Source organism: Gopherus evgoodei, chromosome 13 (assembly GCF_007399415.2).
Source record: "Gopherus evgoodei ecotype Sinaloan lineage chromosome 13, rGopEvg1_v1.p, whole genome shotgun sequence".
NCBI classification, from domain to species: Eukaryota; Metazoa; Chordata; order Testudines; family Testudinidae; genus Gopherus; species Gopherus evgoodei.
Window position 1 is genome coordinate 8830685 of NC_044334.1, and position 15291 is coordinate 8845975.

Consider the following 15291-nt stretch of genomic DNA (forward strand, 5'->3'; position numbering starts at 1 on the left):
GGTCTGCTGAGGCTGAAGAGATGTCTGCAGGTATTTCGCCTCTGGTTCAGCCAGGCTTTAGATTTCCATGGGTTCGTTCCCAATTTTGCGAACCTGCTGGGAGCGTGGGGAGCTGAATTGCAAATGAGTTGTGCACTGGCTGGCGAGGTGCATCCTACAATTAGTTACCCAGCCCGGCTTTGCTATAAGAGGCCCATCCATTGAAGTGTTAGGTGATCCATACGTACACTTTGCACTTGCGAACCAGGTAGTTCGGACATAGACAATTAATCATGCAACAAATTCATCCAAAGCCCTCCCCTCCGGTCAGTATTCATTACACCGAGATGCATCCCCAAATGTCACAGGGGAGCTAGGCAAACTGCTCAAGCATACCACTGCTCTGATATTTCTGCTCCTGTGACATTTCATCCACTTGGCTTATAGCTTTGTTCAGCTCAGTAGCCCACTTCAGAAATATAGTCTCATCTGCCTCACAGGATGAATAAGAGATGATACTTGAAGCCGTCATAATGTAAAGCTTCTAAGTGTGTCAAGAGATCTGTCTTCAAGTCTTTCATCTTGAAACACATGGTTTTATTCTGAACAGCTCCAACAAAGAGCAATAACCACATCTTACACCAGGTCTGTTAGTCACAGATCACCCAGCACAGATTTACCTGGCACCTGCCTTATCATGAGTCACTTTCAACAATAACTTGAAAAGATTTGCAATTTCCAGTCCCATTAGCCTGGTCTCCAAGGCCAGGGCTCAGCATGGGGCCAGCACTGCTGGTTAAATTATTAAATTACTTTGACAAAAGTCAAATGGGACCATTACCGTAAATTACACACATTTTCCCAAACTCACGGCTGAGGTTTCTGAGCTAGAAATAGCTAAAACTGTCACTTTCAGTTGATTCCCCTTCTTCTGCTCAAATGGGAGAGTGGAAATTGCCTGCCTGAAAGAAGATATTAAAAAATGCAGAGGTGTGCTGACCCTGTGGCTTAGCAGCTACTGAATGTGCTGCTGCCACGAAGAAGGACTTTCCAAAGCAGAAGTCACAGGCTGTTTGTTGTTTAGCTCAGAAAAGTCATAAAGCGATGCCCTAAAGAGAACGGGGCAATCTTGGCTCTACCAGCCCTCCCGCTGCTTCATTCATGGGGGATCTGAGTCAGCAAAACACATCAGCCTGGGCTTCACTTAAAGCATGTGACTAAGACCCCTCCAGATTCAACAAAGCACTTAAGAATATTCTTAAGTTATGCCTCATGCTCAAGTGCTTTGGTGACTCATAGCCTGGGGCAGCGGACAGGATAGTGACGCTTCCTTTGCCTTACGACTGCCCCTACGCCCCCATCGACCTGCACAGCACCTGCTTTCCAACCCTCACACCTTGCTGGGGGTCAGGCACAGTGAACAGGCCTTTGTTTAAAAGGAAACCCAATCTGATTTACAAAAGGCTAGAGGTGCACAAGGCCTAGCAATGTGGGCACTGGAGGCCAATCACAGTGCGGACTCTTCGCTAGAGTGATGGAAAACTGAAGGATGTGCAAGACAACACCCATGACCAGCCCAGAGATGTCCAGTGGTAAGGGATCGATCTGAGGTAGGGTTGTGTCCTACTAGGGTGGCAATGACAATTTGGGCCAGGAGCAGTAGTGACAAAGTGAAACTAACAAAAATTCTATCCCCTAAAACGGTACCAACTGGGTTCCTGGAGGGCTGCCTAAGAGAGAGGCCAAAGCATAAATGGGCTGTGGCAATAAACCTCCTGTCCGCGGGTAACCTCTCCGGAGCTAGGCAGCGGGGAAAGGCTGGCGCTGTGCGTGCTCGCCCACTCCTGGTAGCAGAGGACTGGAGCTGCCAATCAAACCCCTATCAAAACAACCCCCACCGCAGTCTGAGGGCATCCTGGCTATCAGCTGACCAGGGTATGGAGCTTCATGGCCTCACACAAATAAACCTTCAGCAGCCAGGAATCAGACCGGGGCTGTGACCGAGGACAGTCCCTGCGACCGTGAAATCTGGAGGAACCAGAAATGTCAGCGCTTCCGTGTCTCCAGTGCAGCGTGAAAGCGTCAGCCCTCGCATATCCTCAGGGTGCCAGAGCCACTCCACTCCTCCCACCCAGGAGATACTCTTAACCAGGGAGACCCATGGAAGCACTGACATTTGCAGGATGAAAACGCCTCTCCTGCCACCTGCCCTGGCAGGAAAGGGCTGCTCAGCTGCAGCCATGGGTCCAGGGATGAAGCAAACAAACCTGAGCCAATTTCCCCCATGGCTGTCGCCCCTCAAATGCCTCACCTTCCGCCTCCTCGGCCATCTCCTCTTCGTTGCCGCTTGTCCCAGATACCTCCATCTCCTCGTCCTCTGCTGTGGGAGGGAAGGCAGCTTCTTCATTCTGAACGGCAGGGGCTTTCTTCTTCTTCCGCCTTGCGTTCCTTTCTTTCTCCTGCGGGAGAAGCAGTCAAGGTCAAAGGCAGAGTTTGGCCTGCAGGGCCAGTGCTTTCCCTGTATTCCTCAGTGGGAAGGAGGAAACAGGCTACATAAAACACTGCGTATTCTTGGATTCTCTTTACCCTTTATCACTGCTGGTCCTTATCAGTGAGCGCACTGCAGAAGGGCAGACTTCATAAAATGAAGAAAGAGCAACTTTAATCCCCTAGCAAGGGTTGCCTCTGAAATAAATCTTGAGAGTTGGGGGTGGGGGGGGAGTGAGAAGGGGGGTGGAAAATCATATCAGTATGTATTTTTCAGATTCTGCCATCCTTACTTTGAGTGGTGCCTTACTCATGGGGACTACTTACAGAGTAATGCCCTACTCAGTGTGAGTTAGGGTAGATGCATCTGCTCTACAGTTGGCATACACGTGCAGAGTACCAGCCCTCCAAGTTTCCCAGAGAAACTTTTACTAATTGAGTGGCACGCCACCCTTAGGAGGCTGCTGGACAGGGAGAGGCTCACAAGAAAACATTCATCTTTGCACAATGCTGCAGTGTAAGAGCAGGAAAGCATTGCAAACAAACAATCATGTGATAAGATAAAACTGGTCTTCATTTTAACAGGACAATTTGGTGTGCACAAACGCTAGCAATTCAGAGCTCAAGACACCTAATTACAATCAAGAAGTTAAGCACCCAATTAATTCAAATGGAGGCCATCTTTAAAACTAAACTCGGCCTGTAATATCTATCACTGTATTATTAAGCCAATTTACAGATGACTAAATTTTAGTCAACATCATGGGTGTCTCCATTTTTTGGATGCCCAACTTGAGACACCTTAAAGGGACCTGATTTTCAGACACACTTGGGCACCCACGTCTTAAAATGAAGTCAGTGGCCACTCTGAGTGCTCTGCACACTGGAAAAATCAGGTGCCAGGTGAGTTGAGCTGGACCCCCAAATTTAGTAGATACTTTTGAAAAATTGTGCTCTGAGTGACTATCCCAAGGTCACAGAGCGAGCGAGCAGCAGAGCAGTAAACAGAATCTGGGAGTTGAGATTCTTCGCCCTCTCTTCCTCCTCGAACCACAAAGCAATACCCTCTCTTCTCCTCTTTAAACACACACACCCCTACTTCAGACACACACACACACACACACACACACCTACTTCCAATAAACTGTTTGGCCTGAATCAAGAGTCTCATCTCTGCTAATGCTTCCTGGTGTCATTACGGAAATAAATATAACCAGTAGGAACATGCCCGTCACCTGCTGCTCCCTCCGCGTGCCCCACTCGAATGACGTACTTCGAGCATTTAAGTGGATGGAAAATGAAGGCTGCAGCAGCAATGCGAACTCTGCCTTTGGATCTCGAGGTTGTGGGTGACTGATACCTTTCCCCTACACCCCACAAACTGCTTTTGCTCAGCAACTCTCTGCCGTTTGAACCATTTTGTATTGAACTGGGCAGGAGAGGGTGGAAGCCCTTGAGAAGTTATGTGAGACATTACACATGGAATCAAAGAGCCCTGGGACCCGACCCACCCACTTCTGCGGTAACCCCATTCTTTCTGCAATCTCCGCTCCCCCGGGAAGAACTTGTCAGAGCATCAACTTGTGCCAAGGGAACAATTCAATAATTGTATGTTATTGTCTGCAGCAGCAGCTCGTAGTTAGGGCTTCAGATAATGCTAATGTGATGACAAAGCTCTTGCGTTACTATGGCAAAGCCTTCTTCACCTTACTGCTTCTCTTACTCATGTGTCTGTGACTCAGCCAAGCTGACGAGTGGGATCTTATGCTGGGAAATTAGCTGGGAACAAGCCCCTGCATCAACACCAGACTTGGCTTTTATGTTTGCACTAAATGACAAGCAGCAGGATTTGGCCCATGCAGAGATGAATGCTCTGGCAGGCAGGGCTCTGGGGCTGCGAGAGACCCACTGCATAGGTGAGATATTTAAGGGAAGCAATTTGAATCCAGAAGCAGAGCTGGTGGGGGACATATCCAGTGACAGGCTCAAGCCACATGCACAAACGTTCTGCTTTACGGTTTTGGTTCTGGTCAAGGCATATCAAGCCAAATTCATCCCTGCTCTAAGTCCATCACCTTGTAACTCCATCAAACTCAGCCCATCTGCTGTCATCATGTACTTCGACTGGAAGCTCTTTAGGGGTATGGGTAGCCTATCTTAACACAATGGGTCCCTAATCCCTGATGGGCGATCAATGGATCATCTGACATTAGTTCAGTTCACATGGCAGCGAAAGTGGGGAGAAGAGAAGCTTCGGTCAAATTTAGCATGAAAGGCAAAATTTGGTTGTCCATAGAACCGATGCGTTTGGACGGTGCCCAGCACAGTAAGTCTCCAAATCCAAGGGTGCTAGATACAAAGAATAAATAAATGAGATGATAGTGAGGTGAAGCTCATATCTGCTGCAAAAATTAAATGCTTTTACGTGGCGTTCCATCCTGTCTTTGGTATGTAACTGAGTAGCTCTGGTCCCTTGAGCTCAGTTTGAGATCTGTTATCAGTACTTCAGCGGTATTCACATCCATTCTATTCCTTGGTGCTCAACGTACAGTGTGTCCTGTTAAAAGTGACTTGTTAGATTTGTCCTAGAGGGTTTTTTTCCTTGGAACGTATGGGATAGCTCGAGCAGGACTCCACTGCAGTCTTTGGCTTACGTGCATCTATGTCAAAAGGGAAATAAACCAAACCAAACCAAACCAAACCCTGAACTTCTCCCATGGGAGGTTATTTCCTAGCACTCCGCAGTGCCTAGTGTGTCATTCCACTTCCTATGGGGAGAATGGCCAAGCCAGGCGCCTGAGGTGGCTGCAATGGCTGGCTTCCAGCCAGCTCTATTAGGCTGTCTCCAAGTTTGATGAGAATCAGCAGTTCTTCTCAACCTCCTCTCCAAGCTGTGTGGTGTTACTGGAGCCTTCCCCCCTTCCCCTCCCCACACCAGAACAACCCCGAGTGGCCAGGACACAGCTGACACAACCTGCCAGTGTGACATCATCCTGGGCCATTTGCCCCAGAAGGGAAAGGAGCATCCCGGAGAAATGTGGCCTCCTCACGGGATCACCATCTGACACGGAGCGAGCAGCCAAAGCGGCTTTAAAAAACCCTGCTCCTGATACAGAACGGTCACTATATTTATGCCCCATCAGCAGCTGTCTCAGCCTTCCCTAAAAGTATGATGCCGGCACTCCCGAATTAGCGTGGCAAGGTCATGGGATCAGAAGTGGGGCTAAGGCCAAACTGAAAGGGTTAATGGGGACCTGAGAGGCCAGTTGTGTTATCTGTTGGCACCTGGGGTAGAGGGAGAGAGCTAGGTTTAATTCAAGACCATGCCCAGCTGGGAAGGGGCTGGGTGGTAAGCAAGAAGTTTAGTGCAGAAGGGACAGATTCTGCAGTCAGGCTCTGGGATGAGAGAGGAGGAAGCCCAGGGATCCTGGGTAGGGAAGTCTGGCTTGAGGGGAGGAGAGAGACAAAGCAGTGGAGTGGTGAACCCTGATCAAAGGGCAGGTTTGGAGGACCAGGGAGGGAGCCTTGGGAGGTGCTCAGTGGAGGAACACTGCTGCAGAGAGGGAAGAGAGGCGACGGACAGAATCTAGTTTGAGTTTGTATAGTCTGGGTTTGGGATTTCTGTTAGGGGATTGAGGTGATAACCCTGGGAGTCCTGGCCCCTGAGAAGGGGACAGACACAGTCGAAAGCTCCGAGAGAAGGGTGTGAGGACCACAGGGGCCATGGGTGGGACCCATTTTGTGAGGGCCTTGGAATATTTTACGTTGGACATTCCATTACCCCAGAAGGGTGGGCTAAATCTGGCCAGCGGGCCGGGGTCACAGGACGGTGCGCTCTAGTAGAGAACGCCGACCTTCGCCCAATATGATAACCCAGTGTCAGTCCCAGTCCTGCTCCAACTTCAGTGGCCTTTGGGTCAGGCTCCATGTTAGTGGGGGAGCGGTCCCCACAGGGCCCCACCTGCAGAGAGGAATCGTGGCCTCTGTTCCACAGCTGGGAGTCATAGCCCAGACACCCATGGAAGGGGACAGCCCGCCTTTCAATAGGAAGGGGTGACCGGATCTGCCTAACTCTTTCCCTCAGCCCATGGGATGAGCGAGTGAACGGGGTCCCCAGCCTACAGTGCCTCCAGGGCAGCAAAAAGAGCTCACCCCCCGCTTCTGAAAAGGGAGCAGAGGGTTGAGAAGGGCAGCTCTCTCCCGTGGGGATCAGCACCAGGATCCTGCCCATCTAGGAGCTGTCTGGATTCTGAGGTAGCATCTAACAGGGAGCAGGTTCCGTCTTAATTGACTGAGGAAAGCACATGGCTGGGTGCTCTGTGGACATATTGCAAGGACTTGTAGGGACCCTTCAGTTTAATAGGTTAATATGAGCCATATTATCCCCCGACCTCAGGCAAGTCCAGCATAAGGGACAGACACCCACACGCGGAGAGAGATTCTGAGCTCTGACGGCTCAGGGAAAGAGCAACTTGAAAGGACATTCGGTATCACAATGACCCATTTTCCCCTTGACTGCTGGGGTTAATGAAACAAGAGATGAGCGCGCAGAAGGTCAGGACTAACTGAGGCTGATGCCAAGAACAGATCTTAGGTGCTCGCAACAGAACTGAGCAGAAACGCTCAGAGACAGAGACTTAGAATGAAGCTTAAAGGTGGCGTGACTCAACCCTAATCAGAGGCACTGGCCCTTCGGATGTGTTTCTTGGGCTGGGACCCCGCTCAGAGGGGCGGCTGCCAATATACAGCTCCAGGTCTGTATTTCCAGGGGTGGAGCTGTTAAATCTGAGTCCATCCCCGGCTTATTTGGTCCTGTCTTAATCCAATACTGCCAGGAGGATTCTCCTCCAGTCACAAGTCAGTGAAAGAGGGATGTCTGGGAGTCTGCACAGCTCTGCTGAAAGGCAGACAGGGCTACACAGTATACAAAATCCATCTCTCAGAAGCTCTCCAGGTGAGGTTTATTTCCTGTAGGAAAAGGACAGCCCTTAAAGTTCAAGTCCCAAGCATGGCATGAGTGGAGAAGCTGTGGAAGCCCACGGGCCATCCGTGCCCCAGAGAAACAGGATGGAGCTGCCACAGCCCTGCTTTCTGACTGGGCAGGGGGGAGGTGCCCTGGGGGGCAGAACAAGCTCACAGGTTCCCTTTTTGGGTATGTCTGGGAGCCCGCCTCCCAGCCCGGGGCTTGCACTAGCATTGCGGCTCAGGCTCTCAAGTGTGTGGGGTGGGAAGGGGGCTTGACAGCCCAAGCCGCAGTGTCTACACAGTTATTTTTGCATGCTAATATGAGCCCCACTAGCACAAGTCTCTCAGCCCGAGCTCTGGGTCTTTCTTCAGAGGCAAGGCTCCAAGCTGCGCCCTCGTAACCCATGGGCACTGGCAAATCCGGGGTGTGGCCGACAGTCTGGCATGCATGCCCACCGATCCGAAAGCCACACCTGAAAATCACCATCTGCTGGCCAACGCACCCACTGCGCACGAGTGCAGACTACAGCTGTGCTAGCTACAGCAAACTGGGGACACAGGGCTCCGGGCAAACCACTGCTGTGGTCCTGGTTTGCATAGGGCTCGTGTTCCTTGGGCTGTGCTTTAGGTCTACATTTGAATGAATCCTCAGACTTAAGCTGAAGAGCACTTGGAGTTACTGAGTTTCACTGGGATGAAACCATTCAGAACAGTGAATTTCATCTGGCTATAATTCAAAACCACGCACTGGCATAGGTTAAACCATACACTGACTCAGGTTTGCCCAAAACTGGGCTCTGGTTCACTTCAAGGTTTCTAGACATCTCAGCAAAGCTGGGTTGAGATCTGAGTTTGTAACTAAACCCTTGTTCTACCAATCCTAGCAACAGTGCTACAAACCATAAACAAGTTACATTGGAGAAATTAACAAGCGTTACTCACTGAGTTTATCCTCCTTAAATTAAATAAACATTCTAGCAAAACTGGGATTGCAGAGCCTATCCGTTTCCTTGTACGTTATCTGCAGGGAGATCAGTAATAGCTGCTGGCATCCAGGTCATGGAATAAGCTAGACACTTCACTGCAAAATTACCTGATGACATATTGGCCTGACTTCTGACTGCTTCCACTGAGAGGGTGGTCAAAGCTGACTATTTTGCATGCCCAGATTCTATACAGGAAACTATCAGGAGATTTGGTTTATTTATGAATATATTTAGGAGTTAGGAAGGAAAGTCTGTGGAAATTCATTCACAGTTGTTCTTTTATTTTATTCAGTTTTATGGCATCTGCTGTTGCCTAAAACAATAGAACCCAATAAATAACAGCTGAGTGTTCATTGTTCTTATACAAAACCTAAATTCCACAGCCCCTAGCGCTTAAAAGACTAGATGATGATGATGATCTAAACTGCACGCGCTAGTGAACAATATGAATGGGGGAGAAAGGATGAGGGAAAAACTGGTTCTGCAGAAAAACACCCATGCAGTGCAATTTCTGATATATTAGGAAGCAGAGTAAATTAATATATTCAACTCTGATTCTATTACTGAGTTCAGCGATCTTACATCCCATTCGCCCAAGGAACAAACACTAGATCTTTATAACATATAGCTCTATTCGGAGAGGTTGCCTGTGTGTGTGTGTGAGTGTTTTATCCCATTCTTTAGGTAGGTGTTTGTGTTGTTTTCTTTGTACCGTTTGTTTGCTTTGTTTCTAACACAACTGAGTGAAACATAGGAACACAGAGTATCTCTCAGCTTGGAGAAATGATCAAAAGAATCACCACTGCCCGCTCTACTTCTTGTTCCTATAGAGTGACTAGGATATTCAATTCCTAGCTGAGTGCCTTCCTGTCTTTTTATTCGCACTGTAATAGCTTGCTGCAGAGATTCCTGTATTGAACATTGTCCCTTTCCTTTCCAAAGCACTCCCTGGGGGGTTACGCCATGTGAATTCTATTAGCCAGGAAGCTCGGAACCCCAGGGTCCTCTGCAAATGAAATGATAATTATAATACTTAGCAGTTCTGTAGTGGCACGTTGCATCTTCAGAGTGCTTGGCAAATGCCAATTAATTTATTCAGTGGACTTTGTGAGGGAAGAAAGAATTGTCATCCCCTTTCTACCACAGGGAAATTGATGCATAGAAAGGTTAAGAGATTTGCCCCGGGCCATGGAAGGAATAAAAATGTCTGCCAGGATTCGAACTCCTGTCTGTCAGGATTCAAACTCCAGGCCACTGGACCATGCTTGTGTCTGGATGTCCCAATGATTGTTCTTTCTGAGACTCAACCTCCTTCCTTCTAATATTGGGATGGCAACCTTGTGGGGTTTGGTTTTTCTTGTCTGTTTGTGGCCAGTTTGCCATTAATTTCTTTATACTCGGTGCTCGAGCCACCACGGGACAAGCAGTAGTGAAAGACTGCACTGGAAATGAACAGTATTACTGGGAAAGCAGCAAAGAATCCTGTGGCACCTTATAGACTAACAGACGTTTTGGAGCTGGGCTCACTTCTGATCTCTGTAAAACTTGGGTAAACTGGTACAACTCCACTGGTGTCAATGGATTCACACAGCTGTAACTGGGATCACAATCTGGCTATGCATCACAATACACAATGGCTATTCTCTCCTTTCTATCTCCTTTTTTCTCACTGTGTAGCACGTGAGTCTGAGACCTGGTCATTGTGTCCCACAGGGGCCCCCAACCTAGCCAGAAAATACCACAGGCTGAAGGACAAATGCCCCCTTTCTCATTATAAGCCATCAGCTGAAGCCTGGGCTCTGTGATTTTCACCCAGTAAATTCTCAGGGAAGAAAAACTTCCCTTGGACTTGGGAATGTCAGAAGCTGTGTCACTGTTTGCCGGGAAATATCTGTGGTGCTTGGAGCGGGCTGTGGCGGGCTGCTTACCATTTTTAGTTTGTGCTGCTGCAGGATCTCGTCCAGGTTCTGTCTTTTCTTGTAGTTAAAATAGAAGTTTTTGCACTGCGACACAGTCTTGGAGCCCACCATCCTGGCAATGGCTGACCAGTTCCGCCCATGTTCAAGGAGACCTGCAACCAGGAAAATAAAATCAGAGGGGGGCAAAACAAAATAAACGCTCACAAGGGTGGCACAGTGCACAAAGGCTGGGTCACTCCCCCTGGACAAACCAAACTCCACTGGGACTATATGGTCACCAGCACCCGTCTGCGAGACTTCCGTGGCCAAGAGGATGAGAGAGAGGCTCCTGTTTTTCTTTCCAGGTGAAAAGCATTACCCCAAGCAGTCTTGGGGAACAAAGTGCACTGTAGCTGCATCTACCAATAATGCTGACAGCTCTGTGGTCAGACCGCACCGTTATAGCATGTTGGGGGCAGCACAGTCACAGCACCCCACACGGGAGTGACAAGAAGGCAGTTGCTCTACCCCTTCGGAAGGTGAAAGCATGTACCCTCCTCCCTGATGGCTGCAGTTATGCCTGGTCCCTACCCGGGGGGCTAACGGGGATGGAGAAAGGCTCTTTGCATCCTCCACTCTCTGAGAGCTGGAGCCCACAGGCTTGGATGGGCTGGATGCACATGCAGAGACGGCCAGGAGGGGCCCAAACAAAGGAGCCGAGACACAAATGCAGTGATGTATTCACCCAGGCAACTCCACTGCTGGAAGGAGGGGGAAGCAGAGGGAAAATCAGTGCTAAATCATGGGCTCACATGCAGAAGATTTTCAGGTCAGGCACCAAGCCAGGGGTGACAACTGCAGGCAGATGGAGCGGCACCAGGATGCATGAATGGAGGATAGTTGTTGAGACTGGGGGGGGCATGGAGGTAGGAAGGAGCTAATCATCAGCCAAGGTATTCCATGGCCCCCATTACCACCGTATCTAAACCCCTCCCCAAAATTAATGTATTTATCCTCCCCACACTTCTGAGAGATGGGTAATGCTATTACCCCAATTTACAGACAGGGAAACTGAGGCACAGAGTGACAAAGTGATCTACCTAAAGTCGCACAAGGAGTTCCTGGTGGAGCAGGGAACTGAACCCAGGTCTCCGGATTCCCCAGCTATTGCCCTAACCACTGGACCACCCTTCCTCTGTGCAATGCTACTGCAGGGCTCTGCTTCATACACACGCTATACGCAATAGACACGGGTCCAGCCAGTACAACACAGAGGGATGGTCACACACAGAAACATGCCTGCCACAGGCACTGTGGAGAGAGACATGCTAACGCTGCCCCTAGAAACCAGAGGCCAGCGGAACCGAGGAGGGAGAAACCTGGAGAGTGAAAGATCTAGAAACCTGGGGCACTGCCAAAGATTTAGTTTCACGTCTTGCACTGGGAGGAGGCCAAACACAGGAAAAGCAGGGAAATTACCAGCCTCCCCTTGGAATGCAGAGGCCAGCTGAGCTCACAGTGTATAAAGGTGCAGGGAGCGAGAGAATCCACACCAGCCTGAGGTGGGGGTGCCATGGACCACTCATTTAATGAGCACCCTGCAGCCCCGAGCAGACCATCATAGCCCCTGGTGGCCCCTGTATTGCCCCCTGGGACTGTGCAGGTTGCCAGGGCAGCAGGCAAGGCCACTGCAGCTGAACCAGGATCCCTACCCTCTTACAAGTCTGTGTACCTCCTGCATGATGGATTGCCAGTCTGGGGACTTCATTTGCCCAGTGGCCTCAAAGCTAAATCTAGCCAGCAGCTCTGTATCAGGGGTGTGTGGCCCCTTTAAGGTTTCCCCTGCCTGCATGTCAATAAGCCAGCCTAACCCCGCTCCTCCTTCTGACCCACCGAGATGTCCATGAGGCCCTGGCGCCTCCCCCACTGCCAGGCTGGGCTGGGGCTGGCCTGCTAGGTAGCTGCCATCCGGTTGCCTGCAAGCCCTGAGGACGAGACATATTGCACAGCTCCAGCAGGCTCCACACTGCCCTGTCAGTGGGACTGCGACCGGCTGGCCCTTGCGTCGGTCCACGTTCCTTTGCCTTTTGCCTGCTGCTTGCCATGTTCCTTCTAACACGCTTGGCAAAGAGGGGCTATTGCAAGCCCCATGAAAAGCAACATTTTAAGGACATGCGAAGCACCCAAAATGAACTGGCAAAAGCTGTCTTGCCCATTGGGCCTAGCCCCTCCGGCACAGACTTCTGACACCAAGCTGGGGTTCTCTTGGTGCAAAGAGACACAGACCCTCCTGCAGCACTGGATGGGCTTCCTTGAAGGTCCCCTATCCCCATACTGGTCAGGCCTTAGCCTGCTTAGCCTGAGACCCCTGATGAGATCACAGGCAGAGTCCGCGTTCATGGTACAGGGAAGCCCCTGGCATGTCCTTAGGACCCACGCAATACTTCCCTTTAAAAGTGCTCTAGCAACGAACAAAGGAACCAACTAACAACGGCTTTGTTTATGAGCAGGGCCTACTCCAGAAAGGCTGCATTGGTTCTGTGAATCCCAAAGTTGACAAATAAAACATCCTAAGGGATAAACCCTTGAGCCGGTGCACACAGCTGAAGCAGCAGTGCCCCCCTGGGATCAGGGCAGGGGCTTGGAAAGTAGGAATTGGTACCCTGGGTCCGGGCAGGTGGGTGAGCTGTGTAGCTGCAGAGCCAGCAGTCCCAGCTTTAAATACCCACAGAGGGCTGGGGCACAGGGAGCTCTGGGAGTGAAGTGATCCCCAAATCCCAGGCAGCAGAAGCACACCAGCTCCATGGCAGACGAGGGCCCTATGCCAGCTAGGAGAGAGGGGCGTGGGATTTGCCCCAAAGAGATGCCCACGAGTACCTGGGCCAAATGGCCCTTGGATAAATACTCATCCACCTCCGGGTGAACCCAAGCCCAGCCAGGAACGACGAGTGAAAGTTCCCATATCCTGCACCCTCGCATGGCCCTGCAGCCCTGACTGCACTGCATGTAACAGACCTGCCATGCACAGCAGAGCGGGGGCAACAGAAGAATCGGGTTTGAGTTTTAGCTCTACAACACCCAACGTTGATCCATTTAAAGACAAGACCTCGGCTGCTGCTGCTTTCAACTGAGACTTCTCAAATCCATCTTGCCACCAACCTTGAGAGAGACTAGCCAGCGAGATCCTTCCCCCCCTAGGGACGGCTAAACATGGCTGGGGAAAGCAGGCCAGCCCCATGCACTGTGATTCATCATCGCTTCCAGAATGAACAAATGAATCAATCCATTCACTCTTTGCTACTTGGAGGGCTTAATCCCCAGGGTAACAGACCAGGCCGGAATCGTAAGCTACATCTCGGGCAAGGGCCTTGAATAGTAACAATGGTTCCTGCGTCCCCAACAGGCGCCATTCTCTGTACGATTGTGCTGTCCTCTGAGACGACTGCGCTGCACAGTACAGGGCAGCAGGATGTGCTAATTGCAATGGCTGTTAGTGTGCCGGGGTGCGTCCATGCTCACTCTATTTCCAAGTGCAGCTTGACCTTGTCTTGCTGCACGTAAGAAGTCGCTCAGCTGCCCTTCCATTCGTCAGGTGCGCTGCGCTCAGCGGTTTTGCAGGGCTGCTTCCCAATCACAACGCTGTGCTGAAGCCTGTTCAATTTAAAGTCACCCGCTCCAGCGGCACCACGAGGCCCAGCTCCTTGGGAAGCTCAGCGCCCTTCCCCTCGCCTGCTGGGGACAGCGTGTGGTGTGCCCGGTCTCCACACATGCGAATGGTGCGGGTCTGAAGGCAAGCATCCAGCTGGCAGGAAGGGAGCTGCGCAGTTGTCTGTATCTATCTCATGAGGAAGAGACTGCATGTTTCCAAAGCACAGACAGACCTTCCCCCTGCAGGATCAAACCAGTGCGGACAGACGCCCTTATCTTTGCAGGCAAGAGAACAAAACAGCAACACCTGCTTCCCAAAACTATAATTATCTGTACTTTCAGGGTGGGAGCAGCCAGCAGCTGCCCTGGATCTGGCTGGCGAACAGGCCACTCGCCAGGCACCATCAGTGCTCTGCTGAGCAACGTCACGTCACTGTTCCCTTCCACCCCACCCCACCGCCTCCCCCCGACGTACTCTTCATCCCCACCCCGTCTCTACCACACAAGCCTGCCACACGCAGGTCTGTCTCTCACAAAACGCACACACTCATTTAGCACCACAACTGAAACTCTGACTAACCAGCCGACCAGATCTTAATCAGTCCTGCGTTGACTGGTGAGGAGGAGAGGATAGGTGTGTGCACAAGTGCGCACACGCACACACACTAGCTCGCCCCATCCTTAACGTTCACCCCAGATGCTCAGCATTTCATTACTGCCCTATGGCTGTACTTACATTCTCTGAGTCTAGCTTCACCTGCCAGAAAAGCTGCTCCGAGCATGCGGCAGGCAGACCAGAATAAACAGGGAGAGCACTTCTTCAAAGCCCCGCGCGGCAGAGCAGTTTGTTACCAAGCGCTGGGAGTTCTTGACTCATATCCTCCCCGCTCATTTTGTTTTCACTCCCTCGCAGCAGCCAACGAAAGGGAAGGAAAAAAAAAAAAAGCTGGTTCTTTAAATCCTGGGGGCTCCGGCACTTAGCAGCCCTGGGCAGCAAGGGCAGCTACTGCACGGTAACTTAAAAGCAGGTCTTAAAAGCTGGAGGCGCCTGACCCTGACGCAAGAAATTGCCTTGAACACATGCTCCGTCCTCAGTGCTCTCTGCCCCACTGGGGCGCGAGAGGCACCCTGGGCGCTCCTCGGAGCTTTCCAACGGTCTGGCGCAGCGTTTGTTAAGGTGGACTGAAGTTGCTTTGCTCCCCCCGGCGCTCTCTCCCCCCCCTCACCCCTCGGTCTCACCTCCTCGCTCAGCAGCCCAGGGGTACGGGGAGGAGAGTCTGTGCAGTTTCAAGAGACGCCCAATGCTGACCAAAAAAAAAAAAAAAAAA

General features: G+C 50.9%; 1 protein-coding gene across 20 annotated transcripts in view; it reads right to left on the minus strand.

Moving 5' to 3' along the window:
* NCOR2 (nuclear receptor corepressor 2) overlaps positions 1–15291 on the minus strand; it is a 402926-nt gene that overhangs the window by 73086 nt on the left and 314549 nt on the right. For all 20 annotated transcript variants that reach the window (XM_030583492.1, XM_030583491.1, XM_030583488.1 and 17 more), the window contains 2 exons: positions 10346–10488; positions 2291–2438 (listed from right to left, as the gene is read on the minus strand). In XM_030583492.1, the coding sequence (XP_030439352.1) occupies positions 2291–2438; positions 10346–10488 (291 nt within the window). The remainder of the gene's footprint in view (positions 1–2290; positions 2439–10345; positions 10489–15291) is intronic.